We start from the raw sequence: 14,333 nt of genomic DNA, 5'->3' as shown, positions 1-14,333 counted from the left end.
GGAATCTATAAAAACAGTTTTCTTTCAGTAGGTGGCAAACAGTACTTCCTACAGGCAACACCTCAGAAGCACTGATCCAATATACTCTAGCTACTCTAGTCAATAGTTACCTTGCAATCAACTGAACTGACACACATCACATGACGAACTGAAGCAGCAAACTACTGTAGAGCCAAGATTTACATGGCTCTGAGTTCATACCAGAGCTGAACAGTGAGTGGGGAAAAAATAAAAACTACATTAGACCTAGATCTTCAAATATTAAAAACGTGATCCCATAAAAACAGAGGTAAAAGGGGTTTTTTGGAGGTTTAGAGGTTGGTTTTCGTCCTCCTCCACTCGCCTTTTATTAAACTTTTGCCAGAATACTGACAACTCGCCCAGAAAAACAGGAAATCCTTCAAATGAGGGGCCAAAAAAAATCTCACAGCTCTTTAAGCCAAAGTCTAGTACATATTCCTTTTTTGGGGGGGGGGGAACCCACAACAAAAACAAACACTCCTGCAGGTGGGAAGGGTGGAAGAATTAAAGAACAATCTGGAAAATATCCTTGACTTGTAACAGTTGGCTTTATGGCATGCGTCTAGCCTATTAAACACATATCGAAAGACAATACATAAGATTCAAAAAAGCTGCAATCCAAATGCTCCAAGGCAAACAAATCTTTTACTCTGCCTCCTCCAACCAGTTTCTACAAATACTATTTTTCCTGCTGTTATCCTTGCCAGAACGTTAGCTTTTCCAGTGAAGACCTTCCCTCCAGTTTTCATACTCTCCCTACCTAAAAATACAGAAGTATTATATTAACTTTCCAATGAAGGGACTAATGCTTTAAAATTTAATGTCTTGTTTTATGATGTAATTATGAGAAAGAATTTAAGAAAGTAAGAAGAGTTAGATACCCTATAGTAATTTATTAGACTTGGAAAAGGATAGGATGCACTTACTTCGGCCTAATTACTACAATATTAATCACCTGCTGTACAGTTTAGTTTTGATACAAACTGCTTGTGCTCAATGTCTAAAGAGACAAGTGTTTTAATAAAGCCTCTGTTAACATAATTGTCTTGAAATTTTGAGGAAAGTGATCCTGATCCTGAAGCAGAAATCAACCCTTTGTCCTGCCTGGTAACAGACATCACACAAAGATGGTTTCGCATCTTCCAGAGCAGAAGTACAGGGTTTCTGACCCAACAAGCATCCCACCTTCTGGGACAGTGTAACTAACAAGTCCAGCTACTCTCTCTCATGCATTCCTGACTACAAAAGAATTAGTGTGGTCCTATGAAAGACTGCAAGCGATAATGGGAGAGCAGAAAAGAGTTTTGACTATTCCACCCTTCTGATCAGCTTTATTTTTTTTCAGTTGACAGATCAAATAAGGCAAAAAAAATGTTTTTTTCCAAAATCTGAGTTAAAGACTGCTCAAGATAAGACTTTCAGTGTGTAACTCGCCATCCTTGTAGTATCATGTTAATTGATCATTCACATTTATTAATATTAAATACTTGATTGTTATGAAGATTATTTCCATTTGTTGTTGTAGTGTGTTGAAAGCCAGAAATTTCCTCAGTAAATGTGGAAAGATTACACAAGGCCAGAGCTACTTTGGGATTTAGCTTAGTAGTAATGTTCAATTTTCTGAATATCACAAATAAAAACACTAATAACATCACAATATTTGGACACTACTTAAGCCAAGTAATCTTTAACAAAGAAGTCCAGACCTTAAAGTGTCTTTAAATACTGTGATCGATCTTTACTATTATGGTGCAATTCAAAAATACTGATTTACATACCTGTGATGTTTGGCCCTGTAATTTTGTAAGTTGAGTTGTTCGCATGTTTAAGGACTGGCTCCTTGTAACTGTTGCTCCAGAAGATTTTCCATTAATTTTTCTTTCTAGATGACAAGTTACTAACAGCTTTTCTTCTAACAGCACAGCATCCCACGGATCTTCAGCATTTATACCTGAAGACCCCTCTCCATCATTTTCTGTCTTATTTAAAGGCTCCACACTATCAACTTTAGGTTTACTTAGAGGATCCAAATCTAGCCAATCAAATTTACTAACATCCCCACAGCTTTCTGAGGCTGGCAGGTTAGAAACCGCAGACTTTATAGCAGTCATTTCTACGTCGGTGCTTGACTTCCCATTTTTCAGAAATTCTGAGGTGCTTGCAATTTTGTCAAATACTTTTGCCATTTCTGGTGTTAGTACTGGAGGATAGATAGGTAGGCTTCCTTGTGGATGGAAAGGTGCAGTAGCTGCCAATGGGTATGAAATGTATTGTGAGTGTCCTGGAAGACCAAGATAAATAGGTTCTCTAGAGTGATAGGAGGTCATATTTGGATGGAATCCATTTTGAAAGACACTAGTCTGTTTTGTATAAGAAGCTGAGGGGTAAATAGCAGGTAAAGTGCATGTAGCAGGTGCTGGTATCCCAGGTGTCCACTGTCTTCTCTGACCCGAAGGCCCAAGGTAAAATTGCGAAGACAGAGAAGGGCTCAAAATAGGACTCGCTGGTAACGTGGGTACTTTACTAGATTCAAAACTGTCATCCAGCAGCAGTTTCTCTAGTTCTGCGTGAGTAAGCTTCTCTATGTCAATGGTACTTAGTTTATCTTCCATGCTCTTGGCATCAGACTCTGGAAACACCATGAGATCATGGTCCTGTTTGTTTTGAGTCTCTGCTTTTTGTCTGGTGCTGCTTAAAGAATGAAAACTCTGTTTATTGCCAGCTACACCTCTTTCTTTCTGTATCTTAGCTAATGCCTCAGCTTCCATCTGCAGTGCCTCCTCTTTGTCCACATCTTTTGACCTGGTGGCTGCCAAAGAAGGTGAGGAGCGCTGTTTAAATCCATTGCTACTGGATATCTGGGCCATATTGCAAGAGCAGATGTCCATTTAAAGAAGCAACACTTCCCTTGTGCTGGTCGTCCAACCTTGGTTTCAGAACAGGCTTAGCAGATCTGAAAAGGAAATGAAACATGAAAATACATAAAGGAAGTTGTACATGGAGAACTACTAAGTCATACATCACCTACTGACAAGGTTGCACATGTCCTTCAGAAACCCAGGACATTAAGTTTGAGAGACTTTTTTTTTTTTGAGTTAAAAAGCAAAGCCACACAATTAACTTCATACCCTTTGAATTATGCAAGAGCCATTTATTTTTCTAGTACTTAACAGCAGGTAAGCACTTCGCTGCTTCTTGCACCACTAAACCACAGACACAGAAAAGCAACACTGAGGGACCCATTTTCAGATTTGAGCAACTCTGGACACTTAGCCAGGTTCAGTCTTGGAAGTAGAAGTCATTCCATAAACTATCAAATACCTAAAATTGATATTGCACATCATCACGAGGACTTCAGCTTTACTTAAGCATATTAAAAGTCACAACTGTAGACCTATCAAACTGCTGTACCATGATTACAACAGTCATAATGATGCTGAAGGACCTCCCTTCCTTCAGAAAACATCATTTTACTTTACCTTCCTAGCAAGAAAAATAATGCTTATGAAATGCTATTTCTTGGACAAGAAAAATATGCTCTTTAAGTAAAGCTGTTTATTAAGTAATCCCTTTAACAGCCCCTTCAAGGAAGTGTCATTCACCACTAAAGGAGAAACTCTGAAAGGTCAGCTTTGCATAAGGCCACCACCAAGACAATGACATCTTACATTTCTCCCAATTCCAATTTTGTGCTCAGTACTGTTATACAACTTCCCATACTCACCATGATATATATGCCTCTTTATTAACATAGACTTACAAGAGGTTATCAGAAGAATTTTCTTTTTCTGTATTATTTCTACCTTATTCTATAGCTTTTACACACAGAGGGGTCAGAGTTGAGTCCAGGAGATAGAATTCCCTCCAGAAACAGCTAGTATACATATCAAGTAGCAAGATAAGAGTCATGAATAATGAGTATCTGCTAGGAGAGTTAACAAACAGTAGTCCCCCTTAGAACACCTTTTTGCTGGAGTAGATTAGCCCTTTGGATGCAAGTCACCATGGGCTTAAGTCATGTAATAATCTACAAATAAAGAGTTCTCTACAACAAATAATGTAACTAACTCAGAAGTCTGTCTTTATGTTCCCTTGCTATTCACATCCATAGGATTATTCTTTTTCCCCTTCAATCAGACCAGAGATATCTGCTTTAAAAAACTTGACTGTACTTCTGAGGACTAGCCAGACAGACAACAAGATTCTTCATGGACTTCTAACAGATACTTCAAATTCTTCAAGAAAGCCAAGCTTTCATTTTATCTTCTTAATTTCAGTGGCTTATATTGTGAAGCACTGACATCTTTGTAAGACATTTTATGTATTTCAGTTAAGTCTGAAAATAAACTCAGATGCAATACTGCACAACACAAAATTAAACCAGAAGCGATACTACAGGTAGCAAGACAAGATTTAAATTAAAGAGGGCATCTGCAGCACAACTGAAACAGCAACAAACTACAGAGTTGTAAACTCCTATAAACCTCACAACTAAAGCCTTGTGGAATAAAGTGTTAAAGAGAGCTTTGGAGATTACTATTACGTACCCATTCCAAAAGATTATGACATTCGAGCCACATGAAGGCTGCAGAAGAAGTTGACACCAGATCTTTTTCTATACAATCATTAGTCTGCAGTTTGACATTCATTAAAGCCACACTGTTGCCATTAGGGTGAAGTCCTGTCCTACCTACAGCCTTTTTGCATAGCTACATGTTGAACCTGATTGGGGAATAAATTAAAAACCCCAAAACAAACCTTCAACTTTTTTCCTGGGTTCCTTTACAGACAGTGCAAATCCCTGGTTCCATTTACAGCTCAGCAGTGGCCTTCATGGCATTCAGTGATTTACAGTCCTCCTGCATGCAGGACAGTCGTTCTAAACATGTACTGAATATTCTGTAGATGGTCTAAGCCCGCTAGCCACAGATAACATCCTAACAAGAAGTTTAGTATACTTTACACCAACTGCTTGGACTGCGAGATAGTCAAGCCAGGCTTTAAAGTCTTAATTAAGTTACAGCTGGTTAAAATTGCTATGACAAATTTTAAAATGCAAGAACACCCTGACATCTCAAGTCCTCTCAGTAATTCCTACTTGGCTTTTCCAAGAAGCAGCAGCATGAGGTAAGTGCAATTTTCACAGTCCTGCTGTTGCCTAAGGATTTTAAATAGCATTGGGATTTTTCTTCCTGAATTTTATTCAAAAAACTAAAATAGGATCATACTTTCTGAGACTATTCAGAACTGTCTGGCTACAACTTTGAAGATTATCCATGCATTTCAGTGCTGATCAATGATAATTACAGCAGCAACTGATTTTTAAGGAGAAAAAAATCAGTATTACACGGTCTTCAAAAGTACTCTATAGTACAATTCTGGCTCCTTAAAAAGTAGGAAGCCTTATTTTTCTGCTGAAAGCGACAGCTTTGATGTCCATACTTGGCAAGCAGGCTCCTACTCACAATAAGTCACTGTTCCACAGTCACGACAGCAGATAAACATATGTTCCTCAGCACTCCAACACGGTGCACAGCTACTGCAGCACATTCCATCGTAACATCCAGAGAATCCTAAGCACTCAATAATCACTTGTTCTTTTACAATTTAGCATTACACTGCTGCAGTTCTGTCAGTATATTACTTCCCCACTGGCACTGATAACTCCAAGGACTTAAATATTTGAGACAGAAGAATATTATTACTGGTTATCTGAAAAGTTGACTTTTCTTTTTGGCAAGACAGTCATCAGAATGCATACACTTAATTTGATAACTGTAAGCACAGTCTTTTGGAAACTTCTACACCAAATCTGTGTTTAAATTTCTGTCTGGTTTTATAAGCAGACTGCAGTTTTCACAGTTTGAAGTGAAAAGCTGATTTAAAGAGTCTGATAAAATTGCAATAGTTTTCGCAAAACTTTGCCCTGCACACATATTTTAAGTAGTAAATTCAGGTGATAAAACATCAGATGAAAAACTCCACAGTCACAAACATGATTAAAATAAAGACTGACCTTCTTTTAAATGCTAACTACACCACATCAGTTAACATTTTCACAGGAGTTTAGCTTCACTTTCAACTCCTGACTTGCAGCCATCTAGGTTCAAAGGCAGAGAGCAAGCAAAATTTAAACTTCTCCAACACGTGCAAGGAGAAGGGCAAATTCTATTTGGAACACCAGTAGGAAACTTCTCAAATACTCAGAAGAATGTTTCAAGTCAAATCCCAGAAACAGGAAAAACAGATACCTGAACCATTACTGACTGTAAACTCACAGTAAGTTTACAACAACTGGAAGACATAAGAAGACCTAGAAGTAATCCTTAGAGAGTCAGGATTGTTCTCATCTCAACTGCTGCATACTATTTTAAGTAACAGTAATAATCAGTTTCCAACTGCCAATCTGTTCACCTTCAAGAGCACCACTCCTTCCAAACACTTAAACAATGGGTCATATGCTTCTTTTGGTTTTGGTTGGTTTTTGTTTCTACCATTTCTCTCTCCCCTAGATTTGAAATTCATGCTTTATACAAGTCACCTATTTCTACTGCCATAGCAGTAACTCACTAATATTGCCTGTTTCTGTCTCCTGCAGGGAGAATTAGTTAACTTCAAGCAATATTTTCTTAAGTATTCCACCAGATGTGACCAGATGTGAGCCTACAGACCACTTTTTCCACCGCCAGTCTTGTGGTTTTGCAGCATTTCTTTGGTGGCAATTTTGAAGAAATTTGATTAGAGTCTAAAGTTAATTCACCCAGTACTTGTCTATTACTATGTAATTTTATTTAGTTAAGCACTGCTCATTATTAAAGGAGTAAAAAAAAATCCAAAACACAGCAACAAAAATTTATTAATATCAAGCAGCATGAAACAGCAAGATGCCTCTTTCAGATCAAAGCCTCTGCATGGAATGGAAATTAGTTTCAAACCAGACTTTCATTTACAGAGGCTTACATAAAATCTTAAATATATTTACATATATACTACACTAGCAAATACATAAAGCTGAACCATGAAGAAGTTGTGTGGGTTTTTTGGTGGGGTTTTTTTTGGTTTGTTTTTTAAATGAGGGCCGTATATGTGTCTGGTGAGAAACTTCAGGAGAATCAATACAGGATATTACAACTCTACCAGGATAAATAGTCCCAAAATCTAAATTAGTTTCCTATCTTAATGAGCAAGGGGTGACTTTAATAAAGATAAATCCTTTTACCTTAAGCAGAGGTAATCTCACCATCTGCTCATGTACACGTTAACAGTCTTGTCTACTTTAGATGAGTTGCACAACAATTTCAAAAAGACAGAAACAAGGCATTTCATATTCTATTTATAATTTGCTCTAGTCCTAAGCAAGTACAGAACATATTATTTGGTAATTCATTCTTAAGAAATACTTTATAGTTGTCACAAATCAGTGCACATAATCCCTAGAGTCCTAGCACTAAATACAGAAGCAATGATAAGTCAGACCATTTCCTGCATTCCTTGTGAAGTAATACCCTGACATACAGCAGCCAGAGCTTCTTCAAAACAAGTGCACTTTTCACAATAACTCCATGGTTATTTTGCCATTAGTTTGTTGTTTGGGTTTTGGTGGGTTTTTTGTTGTTGGATTTTTTTTTTTTTGAGGTGTTTGCCTAACACTGAATGATGGCTAACTTAAGAACTAACAAAACTAGCCTGCATACCAGAGACAGTAGCAGTTTTATGGGGTAACATGGAGAACTTAGCAAAACAAGACAGCAGTAATATACCGTGGAAAGTACTAATCATCTGGAAAGGAATTCGTAGCCACAGCAGGAAAACTCCTTAGCAAGAAAAAACACAAGGACTTTGATGCTCATAACACATCTGTCAGATGCATTCAGATTGCTAAAAATTGAGAAAAAATGAACAGATGCTTCAATACTTCATCCCATAAAACTGGTATTTTTAAAAATACTGTCAGGTTTAAATTACAAGTTTTTCAATGACGTGTACAGAAGTAGTCCTGAAAGGCTAGTGTTTCAGGTATATAGTTCTAACACATTGTCTTTCCCCTAAAAACTTAGTGGCTTCTTCAATCCAGACGTTTTAGCAAATTTAGTGCCTCCTTACAGGTGAGATTAAGAGTTAACAGAAAGATTGAACATGTATTGGTTTGAGGCCTATCTACAGGATCTTCAAAGACAATTTCAGTCACTTAAATACAGGTGCAATGGAACAACCACTCATTTCTGTCTCACTCAAATCATTCAGCTCATAAACACCTAAACTGTACTCAGTCCAGGAACTGCATCTCGTAACTTTGATTCTGAAAATTCATTTACTTCTAAAAACTACAATATCATCATAAAAATCTCTGTCTTGAGAGCTAGGTAAGAATAGGGTGTTTCCAGTACTAGAACAGGAAGCTTACAAGAATACTTCAAGGTCTTTCAATACTGGCAATAAACCTTGGAGAAAACCCCAAAATAACTCAGCTGTTTCAGTGTTTATAAAAACACTTATGAGCTCTGATACTTAAATCAATTTTCATCCATGAAGTTGTGGAGAAGACTCTTGCTAGATATGTCATACTTCACAACTGTAGAATCTTCCATTGTTTTGATTAATGTTCCCACAGAAACAAAGGGTGGAAGTGTCCATCATGATGATGTTCCAGCCAAACCTTAGTGTAGGCAAGTACAGCTAACTACAGAACACACCTCTTCCCCTTCTTCAACCTGTCAGTGCTTTGCACCATTAGCCACTGCAAGCTACTCTATCAGTAGACATGGATACATGCAGATTTGCTACAGTATGTTTGCAAGCTTTGTCAGCATATTTGTGTTGTTACACTCTTCCTCTCAAACTCTGAGCCAAATCACCATTTCATATGAGTTTGTTGCAGAAATTGGGGTCTTAGAAGATAATTAATTCCACAGAGGTTTCATAAAAACAAGCAGCCCAACACCACCAAGTATACTACTGAGTGTCACAGCCAGAAGAAAACAGTAGCATAAACTTGTATTATTGAACACCATGGATTTATTACCAGAATAAACTTTATAAATGCTTGAATCATGGCAAGAAGCCCTTAAAGCCAATCAGCTGAAGACACAAATCAACAGGAAACTCAACATAAATTTAATCTGCTATAGACCTACTCACCAACTTTTTCATCTCTTTCTCCCTCTTTTGTTCTCAGCTAACAGTATACCTGCAATTCTGTTCCTGCCCAGTATCTTCTGGATGCAGATACCAGAAAAAACTAATACTGAAACTGATGGCATCCCAGGCTGTTTCATTCTGATGCACTTGGCCAAGAGTTTTTTTTTCCATGCCTTACAGCCAAGCCAATTACCAGCATTGTCTGACAAAGCCTAAGAAGTTTCGTTCTGTTGCAATGTTTCTCCTTACAGAATAATGCCTTCACATCCACTCTTTCTGTTTTAGAGATTGACTTAAAAAAATTCCCAACTTTTCACTGGGTCTCTTGCTTTTCAGCTACATTTAAAGTTGTGCTTTTCTCCACATTGCCCTTAGGATTCACACACTTCTCCACCAATCCCTCTTTTCAAGGGGTACTTGAAAACACACAATACAAAATATTCTACACTGAATCAACATTAGCTACTGCTTTAAGGCTTGGGCTTTTTTTTCTTTCTTTTTTTGAATTTTTGTAAGTAATGTCACACCCCAAAGATTTTGATTCCTGAGCTGAATAATTTACCCAGTAATTCATGATTTACAAAATAATTTTACTCTGGAATACCACTCTCAGAACAATTAAGACTGCAAGGGGCCTCAGGCCATCTCTAAAGTTACAGTGCCTGCTCAAAGCAGGATCAGCTATGGGAGTGTGACAAGAGTGCTCAGGAATTTATTCAGGCAACCTCTGGAGACAATGTTTTAGCTAACCGTACAACCCAGGCCCTACAGATTACCCAGGAGCATCCATCTATCCACCCTAGTACTTCAACTAATCCAAATATCACTGGTACTAAGCAGAAGGTAGACAACATTCAAAACTACATACTCAATTGAATCAAAAATAGAGTGTCTAAAGGGTGGAGAGGACAAAGAAAAGAGGGAAGAAACATTTGTGCTATCTGCTTTGGTTACTGAAATAGAGATGCCTGAACACCTTCCATATAGTTTTATGCTATTCTTTAGCATAGACAGAGGACCATGGTAAAACCCCAATTTTTAAGTTACATGACTGAAGTAAGCCCTGCAAATATCCTCTTAATGTCAGAAAGCATTCAAAACGCAGCAAAATTCAGGAAGTTCATGATGCAATGTGCAGTGGTTATTAGTACAGGGAGATGAAAACAACCCTTCACCACAAAGCTCCTATTCTAGTCCCTGTGCAGCAGTACACAGCAGACACCTTCAAGAAAATATCATCAAAAACCTTAGTAGTGTAGGGAGAAAAAAACCCCACATCCCCACAGCTCTGTCCCAGATTTAACTCTATATCACTGTGTTAGTATCAACCTAGCCAAATGCATTTCTGCTGTAGTCACCAAATTATTTCTACCATTTGCTTCAGCAGATGAGTTTCCCCTCAGGCAGGAAACTTGAACAGTTTCAGTTATAACCAGCAGATACTTCTTAGTCACAAACCTAGTACTTACAAAAGTATCAAAAAGAATTAATTATTGACAGAAAAACCGTATAATTCACACATACCCTTTTGCTTTATACATTAGAAAATACTAAATGCTTATTCAGTGTATTGATTCAATGATTACTTTTTAAAAAAACAAAACAACAAAACCCTCCACTTGTAGAAACTGAACAGGATGGCTATGGTCAGTCAGAACAAAGGTCCATCTAGTCCTTGTCTCTACACATGTCTTCGGAAACGTAAATGGAAGAATGGTAAACGCATGTACATATGTGGTGACACTTCCTCAAAGATACTCTTTGGGTCTCCACTAATTTGCCACTTAAGGACTTCAAGGATCCTGAGGTATCTTCCCTAATACTAAGAGGCCCTGACGAATTTTTCCCACGTATTTTGTCCAGCTGCATGCTGACCTCATGCAACCTTTCAGCACTCACCTTATAAATGAGCACTGTCACTGCCTTCTACTTTTCTGCTGCGAATAGAATCTAAACAGAAGACCTTATCAGACACCAATGACCTGTTCTCAGTGCTCCTACAGCTACTAAAATCAATGACAGTGAAACTTATGCTACAAACTCTAGATGGACCAAGTTATTTCACATAGGTCACCATCCAATAATGAACCTCTAGATCTGACCTAGTGACATACTCTTCACTCAAATATCATGCGGCTCTTGCATACTACATACTGCAAGTTTCCAGTTATGGCTGGGTTTTTGTAAGCAATGTTTTGTTTGTAACTTTATGCTACACATCTGAAAGTTACAAGTTGGGTGACACAACTCCTCTCTCTATTTCAGTTCCTTCAATCAAACTGCTCTGAAGTGACCAGATTTACTCCAAGTAAAGAATTTCAGGTTGTGTTTCTACTAAGGTATAGCTCAAAACAATATTTCTCATAATTTTTTAATGTGAGCTTTGAAGAAAGCATTAGAAAACATTTTATTCTAGATCTTAATATAATGAGGTTCATCATTACTAGCATGCTATGAAACGGTTCTTCATTTACTCATCCAGTCTGGGAACAGCTTCTGCAAAAACTATGCCACATACAGAGTGGCTGGACGAATGCTGTGTTAGATAACTGATGTTACTGACTACCGCTGATAAAAACTAAACTCTGGTTCTGGTAAGTAATTACACATTGCTCTATTTTAAGTAGAAGATGTGGATATGTTTATAGTTACACTTCCAAAAAGCAAACAATTTATATGGGTGCGATACTCTCTCATTTTTAAGTTTGTTGTCCTGTTCTAAAAATAAATAAATGCCATAGCATTTTCTACACTGACCACAGACACTGAAAGCAATACTTCTAAAATAAAAAAAAGGAACATCGTTATCAAAATGTCGTTAGGGCTGATCTTAAAACACATCCTGTATTTTATGAATTTTAGATATGCTCGCATTATGCTTATACTGTCCTACCTATCAATATTAATGTAATGCAATTTTTAAAGCTTCCCTAAGATAGCCTTAAGATTGCAAGGGCTTAAAAACAAAAAGCATGCAATTGCACTCTTATCAGATTCAAATCTGGCACTCATTTTCTAGGTAGCCCCATACTGGTTTTGTTTCGGTCCCACATCAGAGCCTACCACAAGAAAAACCAACCCCAAAACCTCTCTGCATTTTTATTCAACATTTTAATTCAAGTTTCTTCAGCTAAATAACAGATATAATAGCAGCACTGGATAGGAAATACCAGCAGTTTCATATTAACTTACACTGAGAACTGAGTACCAGAAGAACACAAATTCAGGAAAATATTTTTTTACTTGACATTTTGAAATGCATCATTTCCCATTTAAGGCATTCAGTTCACTTTGTTGCTACATAGTTATTTTTATCTTTTTTGAGTAAGTCATCAATTTATACACTGATGAACCTTTGAGTTCTTTGTGATTACAATAATACTACAAAAAGAACCACCTGAAGGTTCTATGTCAGGATTACTATCATATTGTAACTAAGTAGAATAAGTCTATTTTATTAAATCAATGGGAATTTTAAGTATTTCTTGAGACCTCATGAATTTTTTTAATAAACAACCATCTTTATGTTAAAGACTGTTCAAATACAGATTTAAGAAGACAGAACTAAGTAGTTTTGTGTTGTCCCCCCCAACAAAAGGCCATTCAACTTTAAGCATTCGTTACGTTTTCTCCCACTGCCTTTATCTTTTTGCAGCTTTATCTCACTGCCCATTTATTCTTACTTGTTTTGCTTAAAGTTGCAACAGCTAAAAAAAATCCACCCCAAGCCAAATTTAAGCAACTTCTTTTCCTCCCAGACATAAAGTTCTTTCCAGGCTCCCTGTTAGTGTTGGGGGAAAGGAGTACACAACTGCCTTCAAAGCTAAGAAAACACTTATCTGTCAGATTTTATTCCCCCAACCCATTTCTGCTTCCCCTTTGGATTCTTCATAAATCATCCGGTACTACTACTCTTGAACAAAGTTTATATTCTGAGTAGATATTACACAACATCTTTTACAAAGACCACACTTTTTTTTTTTTAGTTTTCAGTTCCCTTTGGAAAGAGATTCGCTTTAAGCATGCAAGGTTATTATCCAAAACCTCTGCATCTCTCCCCTACCCCAAATCAGCTTATGCTGATTTGCTCTAGAGCATTTGCAGTAAGTAATACAATGATAAGAAGTATCAGTCTTTCTTTTCTTCCAAGCTCTTTGAGTGCATCTTACCACCATATTCTCTTGCCCCAGCAGCAGCATAGAAGTTAGTGGGAGACTACTTGTGCTAATGAAGATGCTGGTATGCCTTTTTTATTATGTTGATGCAGAATAATAAGCTCGATCAAGTTGTGAACAGTAAGCCAGCTACATGCTTCCCTTCTAACACCTGAAAAACTCCTAGAGGAAGCAGCAGAGCTGTTTATGGATCAGCTCTGTAAACAGCCAACTTCTCTGGAACGACAGTAACGCACACACAACTTGACGTTAGTCAACCCGCTCAAAAAGCCAACAGGAAGATGAATAAAAAGGAAACGTAAAGCTGGTGGGTCTCCGGAGCGACAGCCAAGGTCCCCCATACACAGGGCGAGGGCTTCAGCTCCCTGAGGGCCTCCCAGGTGCCCCCGCTCAGCGCCAGGTGACAGCTGCCCGCCACCCCCAGGAGCTCACTCGCGGATGCAAAAGGCACCTCAGGAGCCCGGCGCGCCGCGAAGCGCAGGCACCTCCGCCAGCCGCCTCAGAGTTCCCGTTCCGTGCCCGAAGCAGCACCGCTCCAGACAATCCAGTTCGCAGAGAAAAGTACTTTTAGCAGGCGGCGCTTTCGCCGCCTCACGGCTCGACTGAGCCCGGACAGACACGAAGCGGCGAGGACGAGCCCGGAAAGCAGCGCTGACCCCGGCCCCACTGTTCACCCACCACCGCGGCCTGAGCCCCGCGCCCCGCCGCTCGCAGGTGCGGCTGCGGCGGGGCAGGTAACGCCGGTCTCCCCCGGGCCCAGCGCCGCGCCGAGGCCGAGCACCCGCAGGCCAAGGGTCGCGCTGCGACCCCTGAGCGAGAAGTAGAAGCAGGAGAAGGAACGGGTGGGGAGCCAGGGGACACTGGCAAGGAGGGACGGGACCGGAGAGAGAGAGCCGAGCCCCAGCCTCGCCCCGGCGTCCAGCAGAAGACTCCCCGCGCCTACCTCGCCGCGCCGTCGCCCCTCGGCAACAGCCATTTCCCTTCTTCCCTCCCGCCGCC

The 14,333-nt window shown here is 39.0% G+C and overlaps 1 protein-coding gene across 2 annotated transcripts in view; it reads right to left on the bottom strand.

Moving 5' to 3' along the window:
• The window catches only part of PIK3C2A (phosphatidylinositol-4-phosphate 3-kinase catalytic subunit type 2 alpha), a gene marked incomplete at its 5' end in the record, with an annotated part of 39,170 nt that extends 36,261 nt beyond the window's left edge, over positions 1–2,909 (bottom strand). For both annotated transcript variants that reach the window (XM_084262650.1, XM_084262651.1), the window contains one exon: positions 1,800–2,909. In XM_084262650.1, coding sequence (XP_084118776.1) covers positions 1,800–2,909 — 1,110 coding nt within the window. The remainder of the gene's footprint in view (positions 1–1,799) is intronic.
• Between the last annotated feature and the right edge of the window lie 11,424 nt (positions 2,910–14,333).

The sequence above is a fragment of the Gallinula chloropus genome (assembly GCF_964237585.1).
Source record: "Gallinula chloropus genome assembly, chromosome: 4".
In the NCBI taxonomy this organism is placed as follows: domain Eukaryota; kingdom Metazoa; phylum Chordata; class Aves; order Gruiformes; family Rallidae; genus Gallinula; species Gallinula chloropus.
This window is presented reverse-complemented; position numbering and strand designations above follow the sequence as displayed.